The sequence below is a fragment of the Pangasianodon hypophthalmus genome, chromosome 29 (genome assembly GCF_027358585.1).
Source record: "Pangasianodon hypophthalmus isolate fPanHyp1 chromosome 29, fPanHyp1.pri, whole genome shotgun sequence".
In the NCBI taxonomy this organism is placed as follows: Eukaryota; Metazoa; Chordata; class Actinopteri; order Siluriformes; family Pangasiidae; genus Pangasianodon; species Pangasianodon hypophthalmus.
The window spans coordinates 1,449,015-1,460,350 of record NC_069738.1 but is presented as its reverse complement, the minus strand read 5'-3'; the positions used below and the strand labels follow the sequence as shown (position 1 = coordinate 1,460,350).

Sequence of the window (11,336 nt, the reverse complement as noted above, 5' to 3'; positions counted from 1 at the left end):
CGCCAACTATTGAAAAAATGGTCTCACTATAAATATGATGGCTGAATTGCCCAAAATTTGGTAGCATAAGCTTGCTAGTATAAAAAGTTCTAAGGACAGCAACTGAGGCATTTGACATGTTTTTATATCTGGTTCATAGATACAGGAGATCCGATTTCAAACAGTTTTCCTTGTGATCCACGTTGCCTTTTCTTTGGGGTGACAATCAAAACACAAACTGATTCATGTGCACTTTAAATGGTTTTGATTTAATGCTCCGTTATACTTCATAATAAAGAACAGAGTTACACTGTCACTGGCTTAAAACCATCAGCCATTGATCAGTATTTGAACCTGCGCAGGGAGACTCCCGTAAGCCATACCCTCTCTGATATAATATAAGATTTTATTAATCTCAGGTGGGAAATTCCAGTGTTACAGCAGCAGACAAGAGACAAGTGAGACTGTACAAATATACAAAATGGTTGCAATATACAGTCATGGGAAAAAGAAAGTACATTCTCCTTCAATTCTATGTGTTTATTTTACAGGGTGTACATAACAATTGTGTGGTCCTAACCAATGTCTATAAAGAAACAAAAAAAGACCTCAGGTGACAAAACACACACACACACACACACAACAGATTTCAATATATAGTCATTTTTCCCAAAAGGCAGACCAACATTCAAAAACTAGATGGGAAAAAATAAGTACAACCTTCTTATTTCCACAATTATTAAGAGAGTAATCAACAGCCAGGTGTTACTAATGAAATGCGCAAGATTAGTTAATGATCAAGAAGTGTGACTACCTCTATAAAAGCAGAACTTTTGGCAGAACTTTTTATGGTGATGTGGAGCACTCAGGTGTGTGTCTACATCATGCCAAGAAGAAAGGACAACCATTACCTCAGAGAAGCAATTGTTGCTGCTCATCAATCTGGGAAGGGTTATAAGGCCATCTCCAAACAATTTGAAGGATTGTTTACAAATGGAGAGACTTCAAGACAGTTACCAATCTTCCCAGGAGTGGGCGTCCCAACAAATTCAGTCCAAGTTCAGACTTTAATGATACATAAAGAAAACCGCAGAACTACACCATGTGATCTACAGGCCTCTAAGCACATTAAATGTTTATGCTTATGGCAGCACAATCCAAAAAAGACTGAACGAATATGGCTTTCATGAAAGGGTGGCTAGGAAAAAGTCCCTTCTCTCTAAAAAGTATATGGAGTATGACTTAGGTTTGTAAATTGCATCTGAACAAACCACAAAAGTTCTGGAACAATATCCTTTGGACCGCTGAGACCAAGGTAGAAATGTTTGGTCTTCATGCACAGTGCCAAACACCAACACAGTATATTCCCACAAATACCCCATACCAATTGTGAAGCATGGTGGTGGAGGAGTGATGATTTGGGCTTGTTTTGGAGCCACAGGACCTGGGACACTTGCAGTCACTGAGACAGTGATGAACTCCACTTTATATCAGAATATTCTTGAGACAGATGTGAGGCCATCTGTCCAGCAGCTTAAGTTGGGCTGAAATTGGGTCATTCAACAGGACAATAATCCCAAACACACCAGCAAATCAAGGTGTTGGAATGGCCAAGTCAAACTCCAGACCTCAACCCCACTGAGATGCTGTAGTGGGATCTTCAGAGAGCTGTGTATAAACGAATGCCCTCAAACATCAATAAACTGAAGCAATGTTGTAAAGAAGAGTGGGGCAAAATTTCTCCAAAACGAAAGGGTGTACTTATTTTTTCTCACCTGGTTTCTGAATGTTGGTTTACTTTTTGGGAAAAAAATGACTACATATTGAAATTTTTTTTTTTTTTTGTAGTCACCTGAGGTTCTACAGTATGTTTTGTTTTGTAGAAGTTGGTGAGGACCAATGATTGTTATTTAGGTCCTGATAAGTAAAAACATAGAATTGAAGGAGGGCGTAATTTCTTTTTCCCCACGACTGTACACAGAATATAGATTATGTGCAAAATGAGACAGAATATAACCAGATACACATATGCAGGTTATAACAGTGTGCAAAATTGTCATTGTGCAGCATTCTTAAAGTATGCTGTCTAACCTCCACGTAGTAGTAGTGGAGAAGTTATGTGTGGAGTTGTACAGTCTGGTGGCTGCAGGGAGAAAGGACCTAGAAAGAGCTCCTTTCTGCACAGAGGCTCCGTGTGCTCCTCTGTGCAGTGATTGTTGAATGGAGCAGGTGGGAGCCCTGGCACACAGCAGTGCAGAAGATGGCACTTGATACAACAGACTCATAGAATATTCATAGCTGCTGACCCTGCACTCCAAAGGACCTGAGCCATGAAGTACATGTTTCCAGGATTCCACTGTGCAGAAAGCTGTGCACAGAGTTGTCGTGTTTTTTTCCCTAGCCTTGGTGATTCCCAACTGGTACAAGCTTCCTCAAGGGTTGGGAAGTCTGTGTAGTGTTTAGTGGACAGTGTTACCACCTCTCCCATGGAAGACCAGGGTTTGATTCCTCAGTGTGGAGGTTTGTTTTCCATTAGATATGGCATTATGAATTTTAAGGTGCTTTCTTGGTCAGCCCATTGCAAATCCTTCTACAGACATCGTCAGCAGAAACTAAGGTTTCCAAAGTACATGGTATTTGTGTGGTCACCTCACACAATAAGAAGGCTTTTATAGCACATTCACCTACAGCTGACACGCTGCGAGCAGGGTTCGAACCTGCGCGGGGAAACCCCATTGGATTTCGAGTCCAACGCCTTAACCTCTCGGCCATCGCAGCACGGGTGCAGGAGGGAGGCCATTTCTGCAATTTGTTGGCTTGTCTAATTTCTGCTCTCTCCTACATGCCAATCATCTTTACAATTTCTTGTATGTTGCCCTTATTATGCTGATTTGTGGTAAGTGAAAAAGCGTGCAAATGCAGCATGTGCAACTTAAAGAATTCATTAGGACACAGCAAAACTGCACCTTAACACCTACAGCTGATGCACAGGTTTGAACACAGAATGGATATCAAGGCCGATATTTTAACCACTCGGCCATCACAGCACAACCACTGATAAGAGTCATCATGTTTGATTTCTTGCCTCCTGTGATTCTTCACACACGTCCTCAAGGCTCAGAATGTCAATGTTCGTTAGACCATACTCCTCATTCTTTGCTAGTATAGTATAGAGATGCAGTAAAAACCTCCACACTAGCACACTGCAAGCAGGGCTCAAACCTGCACAAGGAAACCCTACTAGAGTTCAAACCCAGCACTTTAACCACTCAGCCATTACAGCAGAGCCCTTTAAAGAGTCCTCTTATTAGTTTCCTTGACTCCTGTGATTATCCACCCTCACAAATCACCCCAAGGGTGGGAAAGCCCATGTTTGTTGGACCATGCTCTGTGTTCCTCGTTAGTATAGTGGACAGTATCTCATTCTGTTACACAGAAGACCGAAGTGCTTTCTTCCTCAGCCCAGTGCACCTATTTAATAAAAGACTGGGTTTAGAGTTCCTAGCTGGTATACTCCTTTCTCTGTGACACATACAGGTGAACATAATTTACTGAAGATGGAAACTTCTGGATATTTTGGAGGTGCCAATTTTCACAGATATGAATGAATCCCATAATTGCATGATTCTCTCTCTTAAAAAAATGTCCATATTAGAACATTTGTCCAAACTGGAGCACAAAGCACTTAAATCTGGATGAACTATTAACATTATATCATTAAAATTCTGGAAATTAACAAACACAGCCAAAATATCACAGTAAAGAATTGCTGACGGTGTGAATGCATGAGATGGTAAGTTGCTTAACAGCCATTTTATGCTCCAAACTATACAGAACCTGAATCATTTGATCATCTCGAGGTGTAATCCATAATCTAGCTATTAACTGATTAACAAGTAAATTAACTGACTGCACAGAAGTTTGAAGAAACAACATTTATTTAATGAGAAACAGACAATGATGTATCACTAATGGATTATATACAAGGAAGTTTCATTTGAGGAAGTGTGTATCTAGCGTCCTCTCCTGGAGCCGCCACCCCTTCCCCCTGCAAATTTTCCTCCTTTCACTTTTTTTCGCACACCGCTTGAGTGTTCGGCATCATCACCTTCTTCGTCTCTTCCTTTCCTTTTCCTCTTTTCTCCCTGCTCCTTCATCTCCTGTGCAGAGAGAAAGATGTAGGTGAGCTTTTAATCTGAATAAGTTCATGTGCATGTGAAGACGGCCAGCATTAAGCGTTAAAAGTAAAAAAACGACACGTACGAGTCGAGCGAATCTCTGCGCCTCGCTCACTCGTTCCACTAGCATCATCACTTCCTCTTCCTGTGTAGGGAAAGCAGGAAGTTTCTTCCCGATCAGAGTTTCAATACGCTGGAAAAGTTCCACATCATACCTGAAGACAGAACACACAACATTAAACAATGAGAAAGCTGCAGCTTTTCAGTGGAAGGAAACTGATGACCACCACTTATTTCTATCGCCTGCATAAGGTCTGTTGTTTTTTAAATATTTAAATCATTTATTTATAGTGACAACATCCTTAATTGTGGTTATTGCACTGCATTAACTGATTTAAACTGACTTAAGTGCATCTAATACTGTGCTTAGTATAAGTTTTTTATGATTGTTAAATAAGAGCAACGTGTTGAGTAGAATTTATCCACTATTTATTAGCCGTTAAAGATTTACACGATGTGCGGTGTATGTTTTTTTTTTTTTTTTACAGAGTTGTATGGTTCATTTACAGTGTTAAATGTGACTTATTGAATGTGTTAATTGATTTAATCTGACCAATAACTTTTTTTTTTATCTAATGTAATTTATTTTATTTGTGTTAAATGTAATGTGTTTACAGTGCTGAGAGTAATTTACTGTGTAGATGTGGTTTATTTACAGTGTTAAAAAGCATCATTTATTTATAGACTGTATAAAGTGTGATTTATTAGCAGGGTTAGAGTGATCACTGTCTCATTTATTTATTTATGTATTTATTTATGTATTTACAGTGTGTTAAATGCAATTTATGAACAGTGTGTTGAGTGTGCTTTATTGGATTACTGGGTAACGAATGTGATGGATTTTCCGGATCGTCCTGCTCGGGCTGTTCTGCCCACCCGGTGGATGTAGTCCTGAAACACACACATACATACACACTTTACATCCAACCCTCATGCACTGACAGAATACTTAACAATAACTGTCTTTTTTTTTTTTAAACTTTAATGATCTGTGGTGTGTTTGTGTACGTCTGTATTGATTAATGTTTCTCGTGTTACCTTCGAGTGTGTGGGGATGTCGAAGTTGATGACGCAGTCTACATGCGGAATGTCTAAACCACGAGAGGCCACGTCCGTCGCCAGCAGCACAGAGCGAGACTTCGCCTTGAACTTATTCAGAGCACCTAGACGTTTATTCTACACACAACACAAACAACACAAACCAGTGAGTCCCAGGTTTGTTCACAGCAGTCTGGAAAATGTGTATCTGAAGTCCATGCAGCAGTCCCGGTCCCCACTAGTGGGGAGGTACAAGTGTGTCAAGTGTGTGTATGTGTGTGTGTGTGTGTGTGTGTGTGTATACCTGACTCATTTGTCCATGGAGTGGGATGGCAGTGATTCCCAGGTTCCTCAGTAACAGCGTCACACGTTGTGTGTTGTTACACGTACTGCAGAAAACCATGAACGAGTTCCCAGCTAATTCATTCAGTATGGAGACCAGGTAGCAGTCCTGACACACACACACACACACACACACACACACACACACACGGAGTAGATGAGTGGGTATGTCATATAGTATTTAAATGAAGGTTGGGCCTGTTTCATTATTAGTCATAGTGGATGATCACCTTCGACTTTCTCAAAATATCAGGTAAAATTTACATCTATTAAAATCTACACATTAATTTTCCCCGATCAGTTTTCTTACTCCAGTGGCGCTCAGCTGTTTTTGACACAGAGACACAACTGCACTGAAACCCTTTGCCTGTGTTTAATCCACTGCTGTTGTAACGCTGTTACGCTGATGCCTCTGCCGTCACACTGAGCATCTTCCCGACTTTATCATACACGACGGCTATCAGCAGCAGAGAACACCACGGCATAGCTGACCAGAACTACAACTAGCATCATGCTCTCTCTGCTTACGCAGCGCTGCACACTGCCACGCTAGTCAGATTTTCACTGGCTCAGCAAGCTGCCTTTTCTCACACGCATAAGATGTCATTCTCAGAAATAAGAAGACAAATGTAATCTATCTTTCTTGTAATATAACCAGTGATGTGGAAAGAAACTTTTGTATGCAGATTCGATTTTAAAGCTGTCCTCTCATTTTCATGACCAGGTTGCATATCAAAAATCTCGATTTTTTTCAGCTTTAAGAACGATTCCTGATTACAATTTAAATTTTTTTATTTATTTATTTTTTTTACATAATGCAGTTGAAAAATTATGCAATATTATAAAGTTTTTTATTTATTATTATAATGGACTTTGGGAAAATAAAAACAGCACCATCTACAGCAAATAGTGCAAACAATGGTTCTTTTAAATAAAGGATATTTAAAGAAAAAAAAAAACAACACTGATTGCACTCTGTGCTATAGATGGCGCCGTTACTATTTTTGCCCAACTTCTTACCTTTAAATGAGTTACACTGTATACACAAGTATTAGCTTTAGACACTGACTCTATAGTTCACTGTTTGAGAAAGAAAATATACATCACTCATCACAGTTAGCTGCCTAGCTAGCTGCTAACAAAATACGAACATGGGAGCGTCCAGTTTCCCACTGCGTCTGTCAAACTCGAAAATTCCATACGTCATTCCAAACGATCAGGATGTAATGGAGCGTTATATTTTACATAAACTTGTTCATCTGACTTTTCAAACCTGTAGCAGTTCCACATCTCTGAAGTGATATTTGAACCTTTTTGCTACAAGCTCAGTCCTCGCGAAGTACTGCCTGTTTATCTGAGCGTTTTTTTTTATCTAAGCGAGCAGTGTTTGGGAGCGGCGCAGGCTGTAGGAGGCGTTTATCAGGTTAAGAAGGCTGTGTTTTTCCTTCGTATTGGTTTAAGCTTTTAAATAGCATTTATGGAGGTCTTAACTAAAAAACTTAAATATGCATATATTTAATGCATATATATGTACATAACATGTACAAGCTCAATTAGAACCTTTTGAAAATCACAGTAAAACATTTGAATTAATTTGATTTAAGTGAATTAATCATGAAAATCCCCCAGCACTAGTTGCATGTGTTTTAATTTAAGTCGGTTAATAGTGTGAATCAGGGATATTTTTATACTAGTTTATCTTACCGTGTAATTTTCATACCAGAGCACTCGGATTATAAATATGAACAGGGGTTTTGCTCTTTCCTTGTTTATTACCTTATATTTAGCCGGGATAAATATGTAATATTGCTGCAGCTTGTCCACTGTAGCGTATTTGGTAGAAACGGCGCATTTCACCGGATCCTTTAAGGCAGCTCTCTGCAATTTCTGGACCTAAATATACAACACACACACACACACACACACACACACACACACACACACATACACACAGTTCTGAAATGAATAGTGCACATTTATCAGTATTTATCAGCAGTAATTAAGCTTCTCACTACAATTCTCATAAGAGTGAAAAATGAAACGGAGAGAAGAGACTGTGTGTGTGTGTGTGTGTGTGTGTGTGTACCTTTTTCGTCATGGTGGCAGAAAACAGGAATGTGTGTCTCTCTCTGGGAATCACCTTCAGAATCTTATCGACCTGAGAGACAGAGAGAATGATTGACACACACACACAGACAGAAGGGCTGAAGCTCAGGATCTGAGAAACAGATCTGACCTTATCGTGTGTCGCGTGTAATATAATTTACCTCAGACTCAAAGTCCATGTTGAGGATCCGATCTGCTTCATCCATCACCAGGTACTTCAGAGCTCGAAGATTAAATCCCTTTGTGTTCTCTAGATGGTCAATTAATCTACCGGGAGTAGCTGATACACACACACACACACACACACACACACATTCACTTCTTTAGTGTTCTGAAGGTGATATGGAAGTAACTGACTGACACACACACACACACACACACACTCACCAATCACTACATGGGGTTTCTTAGCCAGCACCAGCGACTGTGACATCATGTCAATTCCACCAACAATGACGGCTGTAAGAAACAGACACACACACACACAAAATCTAATTATCAAAAGTTATAACTCATAAAAAGAGAAAAAATGAAATGCAATGTGCATTATCCCTCAGCGCTGCAGAGTTCTGCATTCTGATTGGTCGTCAGGTGTTGATTAATTCTCTATAACAGCAGCTCTGACAGTAGTGCAGATTTATATTAATGCCCTCGCTCTAATGCGTTATGGTTTCTATAGTAACAGCTCGTTCACAGGGATGTGTACAGCGGACGCTTCACATAAACGGATTAAAAATCGTTGCTATGGTGAAGTTTTCTGTAAGGAGGAATGTGTTTATGTAACATGTATGGAAGGAGTCTCCAGTGTCAGCGCTTTGTAACAGTCAGAGGTAAAGCTGGAACACTAAGTTTTCCGACATCTTCAGGACAGAGGAGTTTACGCTTCTTTGCTGTTTCTCAGTAACATGCGTAACAAGCTGCGTTTTTTTGTCTTATTAACTTGAAGAGAGAGAATAAAGAGAGGCTGGTGAGGGAACGAGTGTTTATAGCTGCTATAACGTAAGTGACAACAGGAACTATCTTCGTAGAAGTTCCACAACATTAAATGTAAAAGGAAAAATTATGGCACGTCGTCCTTCAATAAATGAAGCACTGTAATGATCGGCTGTGGTAGAAGAGCAACAGAACACTTGGTTTAAACTGTTCCAGTGTGTAACTGACCCGTCTTCACCCCGATGCTGGATCCCAGAGCCTCGAACTGCTCGGAGATCTGGAAGGCGAGCTCTCTGGTGGGCGTCAGGACGAGCGTGTGGAGACGCTGAGGAGACGAGAGCAGAGACTGCAGGATGGGCAGAGCGAACGCTCCCGTCTTCCCCGAACCCGTCTCAGCCAGACCGATCACATCTCTCCCTGAGAGACACACACACACAGTGAGACAGAGAGACACACACACACACACACACAGTGAGACAGAGAGACACACACACACAGTGAGACAGAGAGACACACACACACAGTGAGACAGAGAGACACACACACACACACACAGTGAGACAGAGAGACACACACACACACACACACACACAGTGAGACAGAGAGACACACACACACAGTGAGACAGAGAGACACACACACACACACACACACACACACAGTGAGACAGAGACACACACACACACACAGTGAGACAGAGAGACACACACACACACACAGTGAGACAGAGAGACACACACACACACACACACACACACAGTGAGACAGAGACACACACACACACACAGTGAGACAGAGAGACACACACACACACACAGTGAGACAGAGACACACACACACACACACACACACAGTGAGACAGAGACACACACACACACACACACAGTGAGACACACACACACACAGTGAGACAGAGAGACACACACAGTGAAACAGAGAGACACTCACACACACACACACACAGTGAGACAGATAGAGACACACTCTCACACACACACACACATAGTGAGACAGATAGAGACACACTCTCACACACACACACACATAGTGAGACAGATAGAGACACACTCTCACACACACACACACATAGTGAGACAGATAGAGACACACTCTCACACACACACACACATAGTGAGACAGATAGAGACACACTCTCACACACACACACACATAGTGAGACAGATAGAGACACACTCTCACACACACACACACATAGTGAGACAGATAGAGACACACTCTCACACACACACACACACATAGTGAGACAGATAGAGACACACTCTCACACACACACACACACACACACAGTGAGACAGATAGAGACACACTCTCACACACACACACACACACACACACACAGACAGATAGAGAGTGAGACAGATAGAGAGACACACACAGTGAGACAGAGAGACACACACACACACACACACACAGTGAGACAGAGACACACACACACACACACACACACACACACAGAGTGAGACAGAGACACACAGACACACACAGTGAGACAGACAGACACACACACATTGAGACTGACAGACACAGACACACACACACACAGACAGAGTGAGACAGATAGAGAGACAGATAGAGACAGACAGATAGAGAGACAGATAGAGAGTGAGACAGATAGAGAGTGAGACAGATAGAGAGTGAGACAGATAGAGAGTGAGACAGATAGTGAGACAGATAGAGAGTGAGACAGATAGAGAGACAGGTAGAGAGTGAGACAGGTAGAGAGTGAGTGAGACAGGTAGAGAGTGAGTGAGACAGATAGAGAGACAGGTAGAGAGTGAGACAGGTAGAGAGTGAGTGAGACAGGTAGAGAGTGAGTGAGACAGGTAGAGAGTGAGACAGATAGAGAGACAGATAGAGAGAGAGACAGATAGAGAGTGAGACAGGTAGACAGTGAGACAGATAGAGAGACAGATAGAGAGTGAGACAGGTAGAGAGTGAGACAGGTAGAGAGTGAGACAGGTAGACAGTGAGACACAGAGACACAGACAGGGTTTTGGAGATGGCACACATGAGTCTCACCCTGTAGAGCGACAGGAATCGCCTCTATCTGAATCTTGGTAGGTCTTTTCCATCCCAACTGATCACACGCCTCACACAGCACCTCTGTTACCCCCTACACACACACACACACACACACACACACACACACACACACACACACACACATTTAACAAATAAACAGGGAAACAGCCAGTAAAGCTGTTTAGAACACATTGCTCAGTAGCTCTAGCTCTTATTCCCTGTGTGTGTGTGTAAAGTTAATAATCCGCTTCACCAGCTCTCTGAAGCTCTTTGTCGGCTCTTCTGTCTCCTCCGCGTTTGTAAATTTAACATCATCCTCGTTTGATTCTGCAGAAACTCCTGGATTGCAGGCTTCATCTCTGTCCGGCGAGTCCGCCATGTTTCAGAACCAACGTGTTGTGAAGACGAACTGCGCAAGAGCGGAAGTGACCAGCGTGGCCGCAATGGCTTATGGGAAATGAAGTTCCCAGAGGAAAGAGTGTGTGTGTGTGTGTGTGTGTGTGTGTGTGTGTGTGTGTGTGTGTGTGTGTGTGTGTGTGTGTGTGTGTGTGTGTGTGTGTGTGCGTGGCGAATAAATAGAAACATTATAAATAAAAAAACAAACATAATTATTTTCGTCCTGAATGCCACAACATAAAATGTTTTCTTATTTTCTAC

At 41.6% G+C, this 11,336-nt stretch overlaps 1 protein-coding gene and 1 non-coding gene across 2 annotated transcripts; both read right to left on the bottom strand.

Annotated features, from left to right (window-relative positions):
- Window positions 1-2,675: 2,675 nt before the first annotated feature.
- Window positions 2,676-2,757, bottom strand: trnas-cga (transfer RNA serine (anticodon CGA)). The gene has a single exon. It is a non-coding gene; the product is annotated as a tRNA-Ser (tRNA).
- A 1,142-nt stretch (window positions 2,758-3,899) lies between these two features.
- On the bottom strand, window positions 3,900-11,091 carry ddx47 (DEAD (Asp-Glu-Ala-Asp) box polypeptide 47). Its single transcript, XM_034301489.2, has 12 exons — window positions 10,933-11,091; window positions 10,677-10,770; window positions 8,865-9,053; window positions 8,091-8,162; window positions 7,865-7,983; window positions 7,684-7,755; window positions 7,374-7,490; window positions 5,560-5,706; window positions 5,256-5,393; window positions 5,038-5,108; window positions 4,243-4,372; window positions 3,900-4,139 (listed from the first exon to the last, which is right to left on the bottom strand). Exons 1-12 carry the CDS (start codon window positions 11,056-11,058, stop codon window positions 3,993-3,995), a joined length of 1,422 nt encoding a protein of 473 aa, XP_034157380.1. The 5' UTR covers window positions 11,059-11,091; the 3' UTR covers window positions 3,900-3,992.
- Window positions 11,092-11,336: the final 245 nt, after the last annotated feature.

Coding starts and splice junctions, on each gene's coding strand:
- ddx47 (XM_034301489.2), bottom strand. CDS start 11,058: ATGGCGGACTCGCCGGACAGAGATGAAGCCTGCAATCCAGGAGTTTCT. Junction 9,054..10,676: donor GATTCCTGTCGCTCTACAGG/GTGAGACTCATG, acceptor TGTGTCTCTCAG/GGAGAGATGTGATCGGTCTG. Junction 4,140..4,242: donor CGCAGAGATTCGCTCGACTC/GTACGTGTCGTT, acceptor CTCTCTGCACAG/GAGATGAAGGAGCAGGGAGA.